The sequence below is a fragment of the Emys orbicularis genome, chromosome 2 (genome assembly GCF_028017835.1).
Source record: "Emys orbicularis isolate rEmyOrb1 chromosome 2, rEmyOrb1.hap1, whole genome shotgun sequence".
NCBI lineage: Eukaryota > Metazoa > Chordata > Testudines > Emydidae > Emys > Emys orbicularis.
The window spans coordinates 198,435,913-198,458,094 of record NC_088684.1 but is presented as its reverse complement, the minus strand read 5'-3'; the positions used below and the strand labels follow the sequence as shown (position 1 = coordinate 198,458,094).

At 41.0% G+C, this 22,182-nt stretch overlaps 1 protein-coding gene across 1 annotated transcript in view; it reads right to left on the bottom strand.

The window, feature by feature from the left end:
• Positions 1 to 22,182, bottom strand: part of TPK1 (thiamin pyrophosphokinase 1) — a 512,062-nt gene that overhangs the window by 321,229 nt on the left and 168,651 nt on the right. Inside the window, exon 4 of the mRNA XM_065399761.1 lies at positions 8,424 to 8,474. Within this exon, the coding sequence (XP_065255833.1) occupies positions 8,424 to 8,474 (51 nt within the window). The remainder of the gene's footprint in view (positions 1 to 8,423; positions 8,475 to 22,182) is intronic.

Here is a 22,182-nt window from a genome sequence, read left to right as displayed (position 1 = left end):
CAACTCAAGTGGCACCTTGTTGAAAAATAATCCAAGATAGCCTGCCTTTCAAATTGAAAGATCTCCATTTGAAAGTTGCTTGGAAACTTAAACACGTAAAAGAAAGTGACTACCAAATCCAACTAGAGATTAAAAGGACCTATTAGAATAAATCCAATCCCTCAGCCAATGCATAATTTTTCCCCATAGTATATTTTGAAATGCTTTAATGGGGTACATTAGAATCATTTGTTCACTTCTTGTATAGATTTCCCATCCACCCCCAGTCTTTACTTAACAAATACATCCTGCATGGATGCCAAAATAAGTAATTACTCCTTTCAGATCACATTCAGCATTCATATTCTCAGTTAGTTTCAGAGTATGGGATTGCACCCCAGGCACACAATGAGTGTGTGAAGGCTTAAAGAAAAAGCGGGAAACACAGAGTACAAGTAAATAATAAAAGCAAGAGCAATGGAGCACAGAAATAGGAGAACAGAAAATGGGATGGAGATTAAAAAAAGAAAATTGTTAATTAAGGTACAGCTTAGTTAAAAGAGCTAACAACAAATAACCCAATTAAAAAGATTGTTGGTTTCTGTTAATGGATGGAGTAAGCTACTCTGTGGGTGGAGAGTATACATTTTAAGTTAGCCACAGTTAACAAATACCTAAAACTGTCTAGTCATGCTACTCCATTCGAGTTATGCTCCTGGGGGAATTCTGCACCACTGCGCAATGCGGAAATTAGCAGAAATGAACATTGTGCATGCAGAATTTCCTTTCCACCACAGAAATGGGCTGCAGTGCTGCTAGTCGCCACTAGGGGCCACTGGACTTGGCAGAGCCCAGCTTGCACATAGAAGACACTGGGAGGGAGAGGGAGTTAGAGCAGTGGTTCCCAAACTTGTTCCGCCGCTTGTGCAGGGAAAGCCCCTGGCGGGCCGAGACGGTTTGTTTACCTGCCGCGTCCGCAGGTTCGGCCGATCACGGCTCCCAGTGGCACGGTTCACTGCTCCAGGCCAATGGGGGCTGCGGGAAGCCGGCGCGGGCCAAGGGGTATGCTGGCCTCCCTTCCCGCAGCCTCCATTGGCCTGGAGCAGCGAACCGCGGCCACTGGGAGCCGCGATCGGCCGAACCTGCGGATGCGGCAGGTAAACAAACCGGCCCGGCCCATCAGGGGCTTTCCCTGCACAAGCGGCGGAACAAGTTTGGGAACCACTGAGTTAGAGGGTTCCTGGCAGCTGCAGTTCCCAGCATGCCCTGAGGGAAGGAGAAGGCAGCGCGCAAGAAATTCTGTGCAAGCCTGGGAATGAATATCAGGCTGTTTCTCCCTCTGGATCCCTGGGCTCTGGGGGGAGGAGGGGGGAGGAGGACAGGAGTCTGGGCTCTGGGGGGGAGGGGCAGAGGTGAAAGTAAGCCGGTCCGGTCCGGTCCAGCATACCGGTAAGAGCTGGTGCACAGCCGAGCGTACCGGCAGGGGGCAGCTTCCCTGGGGCCAGCAATTTAAAAGAGCCCAGGGCTCCTGCCAACTTTGCCACCACATTGTTTAGTCTTTTTTCAAGATCCACTCACTATATAAACTCTTTCCATTCTAGATCTGTCTTCTCTGCTACTGGAGGCCTTCAGCCACTTGTCTTTCCCTGATATTTGTTGGAAGAGACATCAATATCTTGTTGAAACAAGTGACTCAATGGCTGTAAAATGACAGAACCTCCTGCACTCCATTGTATGTAGACTAGAAATTGCCATGATGAACACAGCTTTGTGTTTGACAGTCTACTGTACTTCTCAAAATCTTCCCACAATAGGTAGTCAATAAACTAATCATGGACTTCATATGGGACAAGAATAGTGATGGACATCAGGTCCTTATGTCCTCAGGCCCTAATTCGGTAGTGCATCATTATTCAAAGCAGTCAGACATGTGCTTTAAGTTAAGCACATACTTAAATGGTTTGCTGAATAGGGATGAATTTAAGCATGTGTTAAAATGATGCTTTCCTGATTTAGAGTCTTACGGAGGACTGGTAGCCTTTTAAAACCTGATGTATAACTGTATTATTTTGCCTTCAACATCAAGTGTTCTCAGAATCACAAATCAAAACTTTTGTTCAATATGGAAGAAAAATACTGCTCTGCTTTTTTCTGCATAGTGGGAACTCATCCATCCATTAAGTGAAAACCTATATTTAGCACACCCGGAGCTGTACTACAATATTGCTTCAAGAAATTCACTCCAGTTGAAAAAATTCCCCATGCACTTTGTTGTCTGAATTGTAACGCAGTATACAATGTAATATGATGTTCACTTATTAAAACTATTCAATAAAAACATATTTAATAGATGTGAATTCTATTATTGTGATTCTTCCCTTTAAACTTTGCTAGCTAATAAGAGCAGGTTAATGTGAAGACAAGGGTTCTTAAAATGTGACTTGAGTCACCATTACATCAATCCTGTGTCAACCTAGCTACCAGATGTGCTGCATTACCCAATATTTGACGTTTTTCATTAAAAAGTAGTATGTTCCACCCCCCACCCCATTCTGGTTTAAATACACAGCACTGAGAAGACGGCTTTGAATTATTTAACTGGGATTTTATCTTTCACACATCCTGACAGCATACAATTTATATTATAGTTATTGAACCTTATAGCTTAAAAATTACAGTTATTTCCTTATGTACATTCTTATGTTCTTTCATCTGCCTCTTGGTTCCTTGTTCTACAGAAATAAAATTTCATTCTTTTCCCCCTTGCCTATTTTGTCCCTACACATCCATCCTCACTTCCCTCTGTCCCCCTCAAACCACCAACACTTCTGGGCTTTACAGGGAAAAACAACTTAATTTTAGGGATAGTAGTCTTATGTGTTAATCGATCTATCTATATATACAGTAGAATCTCAGAGTTACAAACACCAGCGTTACGAACTGACTGGTCAACCACACACCTCATTGGAACCAGAAGTACGCAATCAGGCAGCAGCAGAGACAAAAAAATAAAATAAAGTACAGGACTGTGTTAAACGTAAACTTCTAAAAAAATAAAGGGAAAGTTATAAAAAAGATCTGACATGGTAAGGAAACTTTCTGTGATTGTATCATTTAAATTAAGATGGTTAAAAGCAGCATTTTTCTTCTGCATAGTAAGAAAGCTGTATTAAGTCAATGTTCAGTTGTAAACTTTTGAAAGAACAGCCATAACATTTTGTTCAGAGTTAAGAACAACCTCCATTCCCAAGGTGCTCATAACTCGGAGGTTCTACTGTATATAAATGCAACATGAGAAAAGCAAAAACCACACCTGAAATGAGGCAACTTCTCCTTCTCCTGCACCATATCAGCAAAGATATCTATATACTAGTCATCTTCCCATTGCCTGCAGTCAGTAGAATGACTCCAAAAGCTACTTTTGATTATTTTGCACTTGTAACGCTTCACAATCAAGTTCAGTTTATTCACAAACTCCTCTTTGGTATGAGTTTTCTTGCTGTAGACCCCTTCTTCTTCCTAGGATTATTGACAGGGAGGCCAACATCTTTTATATTTGATTTGGTCTCATAAGATCATAAGCCCATTGGAACAGCCACTTATCTTTTTGTTGTATGTGTGTACAGTGCTTAACAAAATGGAGCTCCGATCCCTGACCAGGTATTCTAGAGTTTGCCACAAATGCAAACAACTACAACTAGAGCCTGTCTGATCAGTCAAAAATATTTCATAATCTGTCTCCATGTATGATTTCATCACACAGAACTTTAAAAGCATCTTTTTTTACCTGTTAAGGGCATACCAAGCCCAAGCCATCAGCTGCAAATGGATTTCCTAACTTGCCTCCCTGAGCTTGGATATTGTATGTTTTTATACAATAGAGAGAAGGGTAGTTTCACTGACAAAGTGAAAAAGGACCTTCTGTTGCTATCTTCAACAGCAGAAGGTCTTGGCACCTGGTTGAAATTTTAAGTGGAGCAACAGGGGTGGCTGATAAGTTTCAAACAAAAAGATTAAATGATTCCTTTATGAAAGCAGATCAAAATTCCATCTTTATAAAGTTAAAAAGACACCATGGTGATCTCATTTATTCATCATGTGCACAGGTAAAACTGAACATTATTAACTCACAGTTCAATCTATCAATATTCCCCTGGCAGAGAAAGAGTTTCACAAATTTGGTTTAACAGCTAGCCTTCCGGTCTAAGAAATATTTGTTGCTGTTGCCCTTTTAGGAAACCAAAATCAATAGGCATGAAAAACAAAAAGCATATTAAAACCAGAGAAACTAGGTAGGTGAGTGTGGTGACATACTTGCTTGGGTCCAGATTCTGAAACCCTTACTCGTACTAAGTAGGTTCCTCACCCTTTGAGAAGTGCTACATGCAGTATTGGAGGCTTTTTCCTGCTCCTGGAGCCCCCTGTAGGTTGTCAATCTCACTTGTTGAATGTTCAGTGACTCAGCCCTCTGGCCCAGTCACAGACAAAAATGATCCCCTTCTGGGGTAGCAAAGATCAACAAACTGTCTGCCCTCACCAGGGTCTTCAGCCTCAATTCTGGGCCCTTTAAATTCAGCCCTTCACTTGGGCTTCTAAATGAGTCTTACCCCCTCTCAGGGCTTACACCACTTTGCCAGTAGCCAGTGGGGGAACCTGGATCTGCCCACTATTCCAGGTTCCAACCAGGGACCCTATGAACAGCAGCCACCTACTGCTCTCTTCAATTAGTTGCCTCTGCTTTCCTGGGTCTCTTCCCATCTGGTCCCTTTATCTTCACCCCTTGTCTTAGGGTCCTCTCTCTCAGCTTAAGCAAATGCAGCCTCTTGAGCTCCTGTGGACAGAGAGAAGCACCCTTCCTCGCTCCACTGATTCCAGCCAGGAATTGACCTGCTAAGGCCCTGCAGCTACTTTGATCTGAGCCTGCAGGTCTCTGATTGGCTGCTTCTGTGCAGCCTCCACAGGCAGACCTGGAGAATCCACCTTCACTGCCCCTTTCGTTAGGCAGGGTGTGGGAGGACTGGCGGGCCCTGTACACCCCATCATAGGCTACTTGAGGAATAAAGTATTACTCAACATGAGTAAACGTATCAGAATCTGGCCCTTACTGAATACCTACCGTACTATGTTCAAATATAGTGTGCCCATAACTCTGGTAACATACCTAACTTCCACCTATTAAAGCTCCACACCTAATACATTATTTCCTCTTCTCCTCCTGCTGTTTTGCCCCTATTATCTTTAATCCACTTGGCTCCTCCCATTGTTGTTTCACCTATTCTTGTTTCCACATTGACGATCACCAGGCCTTCAATCTGTCAACACTACAAATGTAGTCAGTCAGTCACTTTCTTTGCACAGCTCACACAAAGCCATGCACTGGTTGGTCTCCCTTCTACTGTAAGGAACTGTCTTCCCCGCAGCATCTCCTATCATAAGAATGGCCATACTGGGTCAGACGAGTGGTCCATCTAGACCAATATCCTGTCTTCTGACAATGGCCAGTGCTGGATGCTTCAGAAGGAGTGAACAGAACAGGGCAATTTACAGAATGATCCATCCCCTGTCGTCCAGTCCCAGCTTCTGGCAGTCAGAGGTTTAGGGACACTCAGACAGAGCATGAGGTTGCATCCCTGACCATGTTGGCTAATATGCATTGATGGACCTATCCTCCATGAACTAATCTAATTCTTTTTTGAACCTGTTATACTTTTAGCCTTCACAACGTCCCCTGGCAAAAACTTCCACAGGTTGACTATGCATTGTGGGAAGAACAAATTCCTTTTGTTTGTTTAACCTGCAGCCTATTAATTTCATTGGGTGACCCATGGTTCATGTGTTATGAGAAGGTTAACAAAACACTTCCTTATTCACTTCCTCCACACCATTCATGATTTTATAGACCTCTACCACTTCCCCCTTAAGTCCTCTCTTTGCTAAGCTGAACAGTCCCAATCTTTTTAATCTTTCTTCACAGGGAAGCTGTTATATACCCCTTATCACTTTTGTTGCCCTTCTCTGTACTTTTTTTCAGTTCTAATATATCTTTTTTTGAGAGCGGGTGACAGACCTGCACATGGACATACCATGGATTTATATAGAGGCATTATATTTTCTGTCTTATTATCTTTCCCTTTCCTAATGGTTCCTAACATTCTGTTAGCCTCTTTGACTGCTGCTGCACACTGAGCAGATGTTTTCAGAGAACTATACACGGTAACTCCAAGATCTCTTTCTTGAGAGGTAACAGCTAATTTAGACCCCATCATTTTGCATATATAGTTGGGATTATGTTTTACAATGCACATTACTTTGTATTTATCAACACTGAATTTCATCTGTCATTTTCTTGCCCAGTTACCCAGTTTTCTGATATCTCTTTGTAACTCTTCAGTCAAAATTGAACTTAACTATCTTGAGTAATTTTCTATCATCTGCAAACTTTGCCACCTCACTGTTTACCCCTTTTTCCAGATCATTTATGAACATGATGAACAGCACAGCCCAGTACAGATCCTCCGTGGACCCTGCTATTTTCCTCGCTCCACTGTGAAAACTGATCATTTATTCCTACCCTTTGCTTCCTATCTATTAACCGGTTACTGGTCGATGAGAGGATCTTCCCTCTTATCCCAGGACTGCTTACTTTGCTTAAAAGTTTTTAGCGAAGGAACTTATCAAAGGCTTTCTGAAAGTCCAAGTACACATTATCCACTGGATCACCCTTGTCGGCATGCTTGCTGATTTCCTCAAAGAACTCTAATACATTGGTGAGACATGATTTTCCTTTACAAATGCCATGTTGACTTCCTCAACAAAATGTGTTCATCTATGTGCCTGATAATTCTGTTCTTTACTATAGTTTCAACCAATTTGCCTGGCTTATTGGCCTGTAATTGCCAGGACTACCTCTGGAGCCTTTTTAAAAAAAATTGACATCACATTAGCTATCCTCCAGTCATCTGATACAAAGGCAGCTTTAAGTGACAGGTTACATACCACAGTTAGCAGTTCTGCAATTTCATATTTGAGTTCCTTCAGAACTCGTGGGTGAATATCATCTGGTCCTGGTGATTTATTACTGTTTAATTTATCAATTTGCTCCAAAACTTCCTCTATTGACAACTGAATCTGAGACAGATCCTCAGATTGTAATCTTAAAAAGATGGCTCAAGATTGGAAATCTCCCTCACATCCTCTGCAGTGAAGACCAACGCTAAGAATTCATTTAGCTTCTCTGCATGATCTTGTTTTCCTTGAGTGCTCCTTTAGCACCTCAATCTTTCAGTGACCCCACTGATTTTTTGGCAGGCTTCCGGGTTGAGTTGTACTGAAAGCTTTTGCTGTTAATTTTGCTGTCTTGGGTCTATTTTATAACAAAGAATGATTTTACTTCTAATTTGCTGTGAAAACTTAAAAATTGGAGTGACAGTGAACAGAAAATATACCCACAGGAAAGACAGCATCTTTTCTCTGAGCATGGATATATTTTACACACGAATCTAGAAAAAATGTGTTACAGGAACTAGTGTAATAGGCAAGAAGAAACATAATAAAACAAAATTGCCACACCATTTCTATGCAGTGTTGTTGTAGTCATGCTGGTCCTAAGATATTAGAGAGACAAGGTGGATGAGGTAATATCTTTTATTGGACCAACCTCTGTTGGTAAGAGAGACAAGCTTTCAAGCTTACACGGAGCTCTGGGAATTGTACTCAGAGTGTCACAGCTAAATACAAGGTGGAACAGATTGTTTAGCATAAGTAGCTAATACATATTTCTAGGGATCATTTCTAGCGATTTTCAATAACACTATTTAATGATCCATCGTTCATAAGCAATAAGATTAGAAGGTGAGTCATTTATGGGCAATCAGCCTCCCCAGTCCACCTAAACATGGAGAGGCCCCAAGGAAGCGATCATCTGAAAGACTCCTTCATCTGATCTGTTCCTAGGGAGCTGCACAGGACAGCAGATCTGGGAGGATGGGGAAACTTGCAGCCTCCTACCCTCTCTCTCTCTCTTATCCTGCCTTCCTTCCCACAGTTGAAATGGAGCTAGGAAAACAAGCCACTGTTGGCTCACCACTCCATAGCACTCTACTAAAAGAGGAGCCACCACGTCCATAGGCGCTGACTCCGTGGGTGCTCCATAGCAGGAGCACCTGCAGAAAAAAAATAGCACCCACCAATCAGCTGTTCAGTAGCAGGTGGAGAGGGCGGAGCAGGGGAGGGAAAGGTGGGGTGAGGTGGGAAGAGGATGAGTGAGGGTGGGGCTTTGCAGAAAGGGGCAGAGCAGGGGGTGGAGCATCTGCCCAGAAAGAAGAAAGTTGGTGCCTGTGACCAGGTCAATTAACTCCCTGTAAACTAGGAGTACGACACAAGCTGAAGAAAGCCTCTCCCAGCAGGACAAAGAGAGGTTCACTTTGGAATGGGTGATTGTCCACCTTCTTTGCTTTCACTCCTCTCCCCTCCCCAGGATGCAGCAATCTGTGATTCTGCAAGGGAAGGATGGACAGGAAAGTGAACTATGTTATTTCTTCTGCTCATTCCAGGAGAAGCCAACCATCCCAAAATACATTATTTAAACAACAGGCACTGTTTAAAGAAACATTTACTGCCCACAACAGCTACAGTCACTGTGATATATTTGCAGTATTTCCTAATCTCTGTGTAAGAAAATACCACACATTCAGCAATTAGGTGAAGTAATGCCAATTGTTTAATAATGCTCACTGTATTGGAGACAAAAATACTAGAAAAAATTATGGTTGCATAACAAAAGATAACTAAAAGTAACCATAAAAACATTAAAATAATTAAAGCTAGATCTTAAAAATAATGATTATTACAGTTTGGCTGCAGAACTACTGCAAACTTCAATAATAATGTTTGTAACCACATCAGTCGCTTTGCTCTTGCAGAAATTCAGTTTTGGCTATGCAGTAGTAACAGCTCACGAACAACATTAAGTTTCCACTTTATATTAAAGTAAAATGGTATTAGCATGGTGCACTATGTCTACCCCTGCTGGGATTATTTTCATGCTGGAAAAAACAATGTTATTTTTGTATTACCAAAATATGTTATCTATTTTAACAGTAGAAAATATATTTCACCCACACAAACAGTAGAAGTTTCTCTCATTATTAACTTAAAATTTGTAGCCAGCAGTAACGTAGCTAACTTTTTTCGCTTTAATCAATATGATTTACATAACACTAACTCACTTGTGTACTAAAATTAATAAATCAGCATTCAGTCCTAACATTTTTGCTCAGTTCTTACCCTCCCTAGGAACTTTGCCTGAGTAATGTCTAAGTAATACAGTATGATTTATAATATATTTATCTCAGAGTAGAGCCCAAAGACCTCACTCAGGATCCCATTGTGCTAGGCACTGTACATTAATAGTGGTAGACACAGGGTATGTCTATACTGTAATCATGGGGTACGATTGCAGCTAGAAGTAGACATACTTGAGCTAGCTTTAATTTAGCTAGCTCGGTTACAAGAGAAGTAAAGCCACGGCAGTGCATGCGGGCAAGATGCCTGAATAATTTCTCAGGGTTCCAGTGCTGAAATGCGCGCGGGGCTTCACTGTTCCAGCATCCAAGCTAGCTCATTAAAGCTAGCTCGGGCATGTCTGCTCAAGCTGCAGTCACACCCATGATTTACAAGTTTACAATCTGAGAAGATGAGCAACAACTGTAAACTCCTTGGGGCAGGAACTGTCTTTTTGTTCTGTGTCTGTGTAGCACAAGGGGGTGCATGACTGGGGCGCCTAGCACGTCCTGCAATACAAATAATAATAGAAAGGGAGAGAGGGACAAAATCAAATAAACATATTTATTACACACACATAAGCGGGTCAGATTTTGAAAAGCACACAGTGTTGGCCTAGCTCTCCTCCCAGTTTAATCAATGGGACCATTGACTTCCACGGAAGTGGAGTTAAGGCAAGTGCTTGTGAAAGTCCATCTAATGTTCTGAAAGCCCAAAACATTTATGTTTTGTAATAACAAATAAATATCAACTCCTACAACTGTCCCTTCACTATTAAAAAGTGGCTGATTGCTTGTAGGTCCTGGGGTAGAAATGAGTTTGGATAAGAGACTTGAAAAGGAGGTGATCGGTGACCTTACGTTTCAGTTAGGGGAAGGATTAGTTTAGAATAAAGTGCAAACGTATCTATGGCAGGAGCAGAGAAGTAGGTGATGCAAACTGGTAGCATTCAGAGGATGAACAATGTGAGGAGACCGGGCTGTAAGTGACACACTTCACATCACTTTTGTTGCTGAACTCTCACTGACCCATCTGAATTAGACCTTGATATTCAGAGTGAAATTAAATGCCCCCCAAAAGTTATGTGATAACACTCCAGATTATTATTTTTCTTAAATGTTAGAGTCAATTTAATGCAAGTAAACAGTGCCAGCCCTGGAGGCTGAAATCCTCTATATGTAGCAGATGACAAGGAAGGCAATACAGATTACATGTCAGTAGGTGGGCGTAAGGAGTCTACAAAACTGTACAGGAGTGACAAGGGACATTAAGAGCAAGACTCACTATCCACTAAGTTCATTTTGCACCATTTATACAGTGCAAATTGAAATTAAACTGGCCAGGGATTCCCCCTGGAAAAATCCCCCTACGTAGGGGGAATCTCTACTCCTGTAAAGCTGGTGGTGGTGATGAAACTGCCTCCTATGCCAGCTGCTCAGCATTCCAAGGTGTAAGTGGAATGAAGGGAGATTATCAGGGTTGAGCTAGGGAGGTGGGCAGGGGGTAAGCGCCACGGCCCTCCTGCAACTCTAACATCTGCTGGGACCAAGCAGCCAGCCATAGGGCAGCTACAGCCAGCTCCCTGCAGCCACCACTATTCACTACGTCCAAGCGAGAAGTGGGACCTGAAAGAATCAAAGACTTGGTATGTAACATAGGTATTTAAGCACAAGCCTCACTTGTAGCACGATTTGTCCCTTGAATTCAATGGTCCTACTTACAGGTTTTAATCTAGGCACATGCTTAAGTAGCTTGCTGAATTGGAGTTTTATTCCATTGTGCTGGATAATATTAAAGTAGTGGGTGAGCTACATGAATCTAAACCTTCTTACACCTCCAATTAGTTACTTTTTTGGCAACACTTCCCTCTTCTAGACCCTTAATAGGCAAGTTACACTTGCACACTTTCTCTTGCATCCCTTTACCAATGGGTAATTTACATCACTTTACCATGATTTCTGAAGCTAACATAATATTCATATTGGGCCTGATGCTCATTTATGCTGAGGCCGTTTTACACCACTCTGGCAATGTAACAGAGCCTAAAAAATTGGGAGTAAATTATATTTGCACCCACTTTACGTCTTCTTTAAATGACTAGAGCAGTGTAAAGAGGCCTTAGTGTAAATGAGAATCAGGCCCAATTTAAGCACTATGTGGATCAGAATTGCTGGCATGAAGGCCGTTCCTGGCCTGGTGATAAACTGGAGACTGGAAGAAGATAGGAAACTTAAATATGTTCAGGATAAGCTGCTGGCAGGTGATACAGGTGCAGAAAATTAGACACCAAAGATAAGAGGCAACATGTTTATTCCAGTCCTGTCTCTGGCAGCAGGTGTCACTATAAGGCAGCTGTAGGAGAACTCTGGGTGTACTGAGATACGGGGGCGAGCATAAAAACAAAGGATGAGGACAACTGAAAAATGAGGAGGAAAAAAAAGTATTATGGATGGTCAAGCAACAGCATCAAGAATAGTGACATGGAAATTCTCAACAGCTGGTAACTGGGCACAGTTCTCACGTTAAGTGATATTTTGTTTGCAAACAAGATCAGTGGAAAGCAGCTTGCTAGTATACATCTGATAAATAAATACTTAAGTATGGAAAATCTCACATTGTTAGAATTAGAAGCAGCTATAAATAGCATATATTATATCTGAGGGGTTTTCCATTTACATGCAGAGTGTTCTCTCCTTTACTGGTGTCAGTTGCCTGCTGTGCATTTAAACCATAACTACAATATTAAGTGAAAATAAAAAGCTATCTACTGCCCAAATAAAGCACCTTTCAGGTGGAATTGTTCATTGACTTCAATGGGAAGAGGTAGGACAATGTGCTTCTGAAAAAAGCCATCCTAAAGCTTTTCTAGCAGTGGTTCTTTTGAACCTAAAACTGCACATTTTAAAATTCCAATCAAAGTTTATACAAATTGTTTTAGTAAGAAACACATGAGAGGTGGTGGGGTGGGATCACTGAAAAAATCACATCTGTCTTTTCCAAGTTCTCTTTGGGTTTGTGAAATCCTGAACTCTGGAAAAAAAATAAAATAAAAGCCCTGCCTTGATAAAACTGACCATCTATCCAATATTATCAAATAATTAAATGGGAAATTTATATTAACCTAGCACTGAGTCACTAAATTTAACTCACAAAGGCTCCTAAACTATAGTGCCTATAAAGGGCAAGTGATCACAGAGTTAGGATTAAGTGGATTATTTCCAAAAATCTGAACAGATTCCCATTTCCTCTCCCCCCAAAGGCTCTCTCATTGTTTCTGTAATTTAGGGGTGCTACCTTGTTGTGGCTTTGCCCTGCCCAGAATGCAAAATTTTAGTACCAGTAGTCAAATTTGTTGGTCTGGTCTTTTTCTCATGGTGATACCTGGGATAAGCCACTCTCTACTTTAGACCACACATCATCTTGGGACTAGTCTGTTAAGCATATCATTAAAATGTGAGTGTAGCAAAATTTATTGAGACTCTTGAGAGTGCAGTTTGAAGACACTAAATAAAACCCTTGCAGTGATCATTGAAACCACCAGAGCAAAAGAACCATCCCAGTAGACTCAGCATAAACAGGGTCTAATATGTTGTATGAAGTTATAAGTAGAACAATGGAACAGACAAAGGGAGCCAACTAGAGGGCAGGACAGAAGGATGAGGCCCATTTAGTATCTGTAAAAGCTTTTCTTAATGTATTCAAATAGACCTCAACTTAAACCCAGATGTCAGGACAAAAATGGATCTTAACTACCACATTATCTAGTCTAGGAATATAGAAGGCAGAATTTCCCACACAGAACATAACAGAGTAGGGTCATGAATTTATTTAGGTATCAATTCAGCAGGGTACGTAAGCACATGCTTAATTTTAAGCATGTGAATAGCCCCTTACCGAGCTCCAGGGGACCACAAGTGCCTAACTTCAAGCCTGTTCTTAAAGTAAGTAGCTTTTTGAATCAGGGACTTATTACCTAATCTGCTCCCATTTAAACCATTCCCCCCTTTTTTGTTCCTTTATTGGATACTAAGAGCAAGGTGAATACAGCTGAAACACAAATCATTGGCCTGAGGAATGGTTTTCTAACCAACTGCAAATACGCAACTTTGAAAATGAATTTTGCCATCTAATACATAAAAGAGAATCTAATACATAAGCTGAAACAGGAGAGGAGAAAACATCAAAGGTGAAAATTATTTTAAAATGTTCAATAGATCAATAAGTGCACAAGGGATAGATTCCTAAAATTCTGAATTAACATAATTGGCAAAAGAAGAAACATGGACCTCGGAGACCATCAGTATTGGGGGTGCATCTAAAATACAGTGGATAGGTGAACTAGCTAGTCTTAAACTTTTGAGATCCTAGCATCTCTACATACTTTTTAGTTCAAGAAGTGAAGGCATTTTATCTGGCAGTAACACCATTATGTTCAAACCGGCTGATGCCAGTTCACTTCTGCTTGCCCTAATATGGAAATTAAGTATTTATAAAACCCCTGTTCACTTTGATATCTAAGTACTGGGCACAGTTTAAAAATACAGTAAGAGAATGTCCAGAAGACAGTCAGTTTAGTTCTCTACGTGTAGTCCAGACACCTGATTTGAGTGTGTTCAGGTCTCCAACCTGCATGGGTTGTTATTAAGGGGTACTCTTTTGGGCTGTCTGCTCCTCCAGTTCTCAGGGGAATCTTTGAAGGGTTTCTTACAGCATGAGCTGAAGATGGCAAGAATTGATTCTTTCCCTGGTCTAATTTGAGAGGGGAGATTGACCTGCTGTCAAGAAGGCTCTGCCCTCTGCTCCTTGAAGTCTGAAACATTAGCTGTCAGTTATCATAGTCACAAGGCCCATGTTATAAACAGACTGCCAAAAAAGTAGAAAATGACTCATTTTTAAACAGGTGCAGCAAAAGCAATCCCAGCGCTTCCACAGGGAAGTGCGAATAATTACTAGACTGGAAAAGTGCTGCATCACCAGTCCAGAGATTGCTAGAACATTGCTTCCTTGATTTACTGAAGCTGATGGAAACGGGACTGCTCAAACTTAATATGTTAGAAGCAGCTTGCAATTGGTCTTGCTTTAATGGTTATAGGCATGGAATAGGAGTCAGCGCTGTTGCTGCTGCTGCTAGAGACAAATATTCTACATTCTTGTTTAGTTCAAGAGGTAAAGCTAATGCTTACAAAGTAGGGTCACATTCCAGTAGGGGCAGATAGTGCTGAAGCTTAAAAAGAGACTGACACCGATCACGATCTTGAAAGTGCTGTGCACCTGCAACTCTTATAGAAGCAAATGGAAGTTGCAGGTGGTCAGAATCTCTCAGGATTTGGCCATAATTCCTGCTAGGTGACCCATTAAAGTAGAATCAAGAGTGTGTGTAATTTTCCCATGGATGCCAGTGTGAACTCCCCTTTCAGCTTTAATTGAAGTGAACATTTATTTAGCAACTGTCTTTTTCAAGGGCACTGATTTTATGTTGTTTCCTATGAAGTATTCTTGTAGCCCATGTTTTCCTTGGGGGAAGATATGAGAACTTACATAGCACACAACTGTACAACTGAGGTATTCTATGAGACACACAGACACTACAGAGCATACAAAATTGCTCATTGACATGGCTGTGACCCATGAACCACTCAGTACCATTTGGAAAGGGAGTTACAAAAATATCCTTCTTCTGGTATGTACACTCCAGTTCACAAAAGAATGTCATGTGAGGTCTCAAAAAACCAAGGTCACACTGGTCATTAATATCATTGGGAAATGTATATACAGATTCTATGTGTAAGGAATTCTGGATGTATACTGAGAATATGTTTTAAAGTCTGGTTCAAGGCATAGTTGACAAACGGGTTTCCTGTCAGACCAAAGATGTTTATTCACCTGTCTCTTTGGTTATCACAATGGAAAGTCATTTACATATGAAGGGGCTGAGGGACTGGGGTGCACCTACTGTTAACAGGCAAGGGAAGATGAAGGCTGGCCTAGCCCAGAGGAGAGTGCTTGGATGGCTAACAGACTGGTGGTGTCAAGGAGCTGACACTCGGTTAAGCACCAGCAAATAGTCTCTCTCCCTGGAGGCTGGGGAGTAACAAGTTGACTCAGTCCCGGGTATTCTGAGAACTGTCACAATGCAATAGCAACACCTCAAAAGAAGCACATATGGTTTATTGCAACAATGAACTTGTATAAGTCTGTATCTTCAGTAAAAGTTTTTTTTTTAAATTTTCTTTCATATCTATGTCACATCTGCTTTCCCTCTCTGAGTTCAGCACTAAAAACTTTGTCAGCCAATAGTTCTATCACACCATTCCATTCCCCTTCTGCAACTGCTTCAGTGGAGCAACAGCATGTACTACCTTGCAAGTAATGGTAGTCAGGTCAGGTCTCTTCAGATGTGAGCAAGGATGCTTCTGCAGGGAGCAATGTTGCATGTGGTTTCTCTTGATGCTGCTAGCTGGCATAGCTTTATATTTAGTCAAATCTTTGCAAGGATGAACTATGAACCTCTGCTCTGGAAATGGGGAAAGTATTATGGATTTTCAGCCTTCTCAGATTATTGGTGTGGTGGACAGTCAGGAGACCATGGCTCTGTTCCTGGCTCTGCCACTCACCAGCTATGAGATCTTGGACAAGACACTTCATCTTTCTATGCCTGTTTCCACTGTCATCATTTGTCTTGTCTATTTAGTCTGTAAGGTATAGAGTGGCTAGCACAACTGCAGTACAAATAACATACAAAACACATGCCAAAAATAGACACCTTGCAACAGTATCTACAACAGTAATCACCAACCGGTCGATCCTAGAGGATCTCCCAATCGATTGCAATCTCCGGTGGTGCAGCGGGGCTGCCGCTAAGACAGGCTCCCTGCCTGCCCGGCCCCTAGTTCAGTGGTAAAACCGGAGACCACTTTCCAACAAATGTTCTACTTTTTTTTAAAGTAATGATTTTAAGGGCTTTTTTGGGGGAGGAGGGAATGTAATTATGATGTAGCAAAAAGATATCAGGATATGTGTAATGAAAAAAATATTGAATTAGTTCCTAAAATATTCAATATATTCATACATTCAGAAGATTTCTGTTCCATGGAGTAGCAAAAGCATGTTAAAATTCTATCTGTTTTCCTTATTTACTTTCTTCTAACAACATTAAGAGGACTGTACCATTGGCTAGTTTTGCAATTTTTTTTTATTCTTCCCTCTTTGGTGGTTGCAAAGACTTTTCTTAAGCTGTCCATACGCATGTGCACACACACACTTCCTGAAGGCAATACTGAACTTTGTTGTCAAAATGTCAGGGTCTCAAAAGTCTGGCTTTTAGGCAAAATGCAGATGTTTGAATTCTAAAACATGGATTGTGACAACATTGTTGCTTCACTGCTTGTGATGCCATATCTAAACCTGAATTTAAATCTCCACCTGCACAATAAAATGAGAGCTATCAGGTTGTATTCCATTTTTTATGCAAACTAGCTGTAGCAAGTTGCCAATACGTCCCACAGTTTGCAGAAGTTGGAGCTTTTCTGTCCTTATGTGAATCTAGATATGTAATTTATCTATCTTTTTAAATGTTCTACAACAAAAGAGCAACCATCCTAAGCTCTGGGCACCCCTAACAATCTCTTAAACAAAAAAAATCCAACATAGACTCTTACAACAAATAGACTCCCTCAATTATTCCCCACACACAATTCAGAAATTCAGAGCAAATACAACAAAAAAATTAAAATTCTCAATAAATAAATCCCCACCAGAGTCCCTCTCCCACGACCCCCTGCCTCATCCATCTTCTCAAAGGTCAGGGAAAAAAGATGGACCTTACATCATATTCTGGAAGTAAAATTCAAGCCATTATAGGAGTCGGCGGGGGGTGGGGTGGGGGAGTAAATTCTAATGGTGCAGGGTCCTAACAGAGTACACCCTGGCAGCAACCCCCTCTCTTTTACATCAATGAAAATCCAGCTCAGGTGCCACAGCTGACCACAGTTGTGGTAGTTTCTCAGAGAAGGGCTGGGTCTCTTAGGATCTGAACCACAGCTTACTAAAGTCAATGGGAGTCTTTCTATTGAAGTCAACAGGCATTGGATCAGGCATTTAGATGGAAAGATTCCAGGCCATTTAGCTACCATGTTGGATAACCTGTGCATGAGCTTGCACAGCTGGTGGTTTGTTTGTTGTTGTTTTTGGGGGAGGGGGGGATTGTATATATAAAATCTTTAAAATGAAAACACTTACTTAAATTTCCATTCCCCACCTGCTTAACTATGGATCAGCACTCCAACAATACCTCCAGAGATTACTCTAGCAAACAGTGGCATACCATATACAATAACAATATAATTTACAACACCACATATACATCAATAGAAAGGAAGAGCTTAAATAAAGTACAAGGACATATATACTGAACAACATATTTGACTGAATGAATTGTCCTATAAAAAAACATTCCGTGGAGTATGGAATGGGAAAACCCAGACCTCACAACATCTGATGAACTTTCAATTGGGACACTGTAAGCAATTATTAATTTCTGATGTGTTTCTTCTGTTAGGAGCCCATGCTCCTCACTATTCATTCATACATACATACATTTGCCCTTCAAATCTAGCCTCTCACACTTGAATTTTTCCCATGCTGCTGCTCTATTCCTGCCTATGTTTCTCTCCACCAATACCAACATTGAGGAGGAGAAGAAAGCAGGAAGACAACAGAAAAAAGGAGAAAATAAACTAGTTCAGCCAAAGATTTGTGAAAGTTTTTTTTAAAATGCATACAAAAAATCTTTACCTTTAATAATGTTTTTTAGTTAAACGTTTCAAAGAATCTTTTCCTTATTTCTTGCCAGTCACTAGATGCTGGTCCTGTCAACAGGGTGCTAGGTGCTGGTCCTGTCAACAGGGTGACTTGCATGGAGTCCTCAGTTCTGTCTGCTTTCTTCTGAGTATGATGCTGTGCTACCTATCTTCTGTACTTATACATGGCCCCCATTTCCATAGGATAAGAGCGCCTCACAATTTTAAAAATATTTATCCTCACAGCACTCCTGTGAGGCAGGGGAGTACTATTATCCTGATTTTACAGGTGGGGAACTGAGGCATAGACTTGGCCACGGTCACACAGGAAGTCTGTGACAAAGCAGGGACTTGAATCCAGGTCTCCCAAGTTCCAGGCTAGTGCACTAACCACTGGACCACCCTTCCTCTCTAATCAGAGAGACACTGATACTGTCCCTCTGCAAATCCCATGGGTTTACTGTTCTCATGCTTCCAGGGATTTGTAATGATAGGCTAATCTGCCAACCCCTTGCCCATAATGTACACATTTAGGGTAGGATTTTCAAAAGCACTCAGTGTTGGCCTATCTCTGCTCCCACTGACATCAAAGGGAATGTTTCCACTGCCTTCAGTGGGAGTGGAGTCAGGTCAGTGCTGAGGACGTTTGACAATTCTTTCTACCCTTAAATTGCCCTCCAGAGACAATCTTCAGAGTGGCATTCAAAAAGCATAAACGAGGGGGGAGGGAGGGGAGAGCTCTGCAGTGGACTCAGAATAGTATCAGTTTGCACATAATACAACTTTGATATGTTTTCTTCATAACTCTAAAGCTGTGAATTCTCCCTTAAATAACAGATTTTACAGATATTGATTAACATCATGTTGTGCTGCCCTTCCTCCCTAAATCCACCACTGAAAAAGACCGAAGACAAGTTTTATATAATATACATATGTACACACATGAGGCTAGATGCATCCAAAGCCTGAGCACCGTATTAATAAAATTCAGAAGAACAAGGCGGAGTACAGAACATTACTGAACCATAATTTCTTTGTTTTCCCAGAGTTATCTTAAACCCAAGAAACACATTTTTCATGCTGAGGCTGTCTGGGGGCGGATATCAACGGTATCAAAAATTCATTATGTTTGTGAATATCTGGAGATCAAAATTTCTCCATTGTAAAATATCACAGGTGGTTTGAAAATGAAAAAGCATTTATTAAATTTGTATTTTTGAAGATGTCAGATAATTCACTAGAACCAACCAGCACACACTCAGCAGCCTCTCTACCCAGCAACTAATCCATCCAGCACATATCTCCCTCCTCCAAGCCTGACCCAATATAAACCCAATCTAGAAACTCCCCTCAAGCAGATAGTGAGATTTGGGGGCACAAGATTCTGTGGCAGGATTTTGGGGTCAAGAATGGAAAATGTTTGAGACTCACTGCACACTAAAGTGAGCACTTCTGAGGTGCCACAAGACTGAAAGCAGCATTTATATACTTTAAGCTCTAATGCTACTTGTCGCCTTCTGGAGAAATGGGTATTCATGTGCAAAACACTACTAACGGTGAAGATAATTTACCATTGAAGATGGTTGGAAATACTGAAAACTGAAATGTTGACAAAAAATGTAAACAATTTTTGTGGATTCTTTTTAACATTTTAAATCGAACAGTACAAAAATTCTCATCTCAAAATAAAATAAGAGACTCTAGAGAGGGTTGTTATCTTAACTTGGAAAATAATGAAACTTTTATTACTCCAGTTTTATGTTTGAAATATCCATGCTCTAAAGAGACACCTGAGAATGCACAGTAGGGTCTGATTTTACAGTGAAAGGTGGGGGAACTCATTCCTAGACTTGCATTGCTCATTTAGGACTTGATTGTGCAATGTGCAGCACACCCTCTGCTCCCACTGCAGTCAGCCACAGTTAGGCCTTGATCCAGTAAACAACTTACACACATGTTTAAGTTCCATTGAAATTAGTGGGGCTACACATGTGCTTGAAATTACGCAGGTGGTTATGTCTTTGCTGACTAGGGATTTATTCATGTGCCTAAAGCTAAGCATTGCTTTGGTGACCTGGGGCTATAAATCAGTGGGCTTTGAGAGAGGTCAGCATGTCACAGGAGTGATCACAACATGTTAAAGGTCTAACTCCCTCCACTTCATTTTATTCTTACATGTTCTGTAGCTTGTTTACATAGCATCTCACTTTCCGTAACACAGAATGGCAGACAAACTGACCGGGCATTCTCCTGCCACAGCCACAGACCCAACTAGCAAGTCATGGCGTTAGTCCAATGGAGCCCATTTTGATAACTTTCCAGGCATGCTGCAAAGCTCATCCTTTTCTCTTGGTCTTTTGAGATAAGGCAGGCCGAGATCTGGAGACATTTAGGTTTATTTCTTTCATCATATTTGCTAATGGAATCTTATTTATTTCTCAAGATAGGCTGAGTAAACTTTTACGGTATTGTACAACTATACTGTGTATTTTAAATATCAATTTAAGTAAATAAAAATGAGGAGAAAGCAACCTGAATTTGGCCCTCGAAATGTGATAACATCCATAGATAAACTGAGACACAATGTTTGGTGACTTCCCCAAAGTTTACCAAGTGTGAGTGTGACACAATCAGGAATACAACCCGGGATACCACCACCCCTCTCCACCCCCTCCAATCCCACATATACCTTTTCCTCTCCACTAGACACACTCAAGCACAAGCTTCTTGTCATCATGACAATAATCAAAAGTAACCGTTGTTATATTCTGGCTAATTCTTAGGGGGGATATATTAAAGTATTTTATTGAATGTGTACTTCCCCACTTCTACCCTCTTGGAGGGAGGGAAGGAACATGCAGGAACTCAAGAGACATGAAACCCACCTGCACTGTGGGCCCTCCCCTATCAAACATCTGCTTGTCTACGGTGGTGCTCTACATTAGCGCCCCCCCGGCGCTCCAAATGATACAGACTCCAGAGACCGGGAGAGCAATAGCTGAAGCTACCACATGGCCCCTGATTTCCTGCTCCCTCCCACTGAGGCAGACAGGGCCACCCCAGATTCTCTATTCCATGCAAGGATTTAGCTTACAGGGTTAATACATCTTCTCAATAAACAGCCTCTGTGCTATTTCCTGCACATCAGTGATGGCCCGATTTGTGACTCCTTTACACAAACTGGTGAGTAGTTAATCACACGAGTAGTCCTACTAACTCCAGTGGTGCCATTCAAGTGTGTAACTGCTCACCAGAGTGCATAAGGTGGTTGCTATCTGGCCCTTTGAGCATTCTCTGCATGGTGATAATCTTGCTTTTATGGGAGTTTTGCCATGGCTTCTGGGCCCGGGTTAGCTCATTTACAATCACTCTTGCCAAAGTACTCGCAGCAATAAAAGGGAAATACATACCTATATTTCAATCCCTATCCTATTAATAAAATCTGAATAAGACATTATTTAATCATTATTCTAAACTGAATATAACATTAATATAAGCATAAAAACTGAGGAAGTCTGAGTACACAATTTTACTTTTTTTTTTTTTTTTTTTAAGGATGACCATTAAACTCCACTTTCCACTGCCATTTGTGAGTTATGTGGTAATCCCAAACACATGAAAATAAATTGTTTACTCCACTTCCTCCTCCTCCCCTATGTTCTTTGTATTTATGGTGATTGTAACTATGCTACTCATAAACAGTGATGGCAAACACAGCATTAACTAATACAAGAAAATCTCATCAGGGAAGGGCAAAGTTATCAGCAAATTTAAAAACCATTTGAAGTTAGCACACAAATCCAGTTCATAGTAGCTTTTGAGTAAATTCAAAACAAATTCCCCTCACTGAGCACTGAATTTAGAAAGGAGGAGTGCAGGGGGGGAGAGAGGGGAGTAGAGAAATATGTGAGCAAGTAGAGCCAATATGTATACATTCTCCTTTTTAGCATAGTTACTGGGCAATGCTATTTCCTATGCTTTTAAATATACAGCTTTAAATTATTATTTCCTGTGCTTTTTAAATATATAACTTCAAGGGCTTCCAAGTCATTATATTGAATGCAAACATCTGGGGGAAAGGAAATTTAATTTTTATATATATATATATATATATATATATATA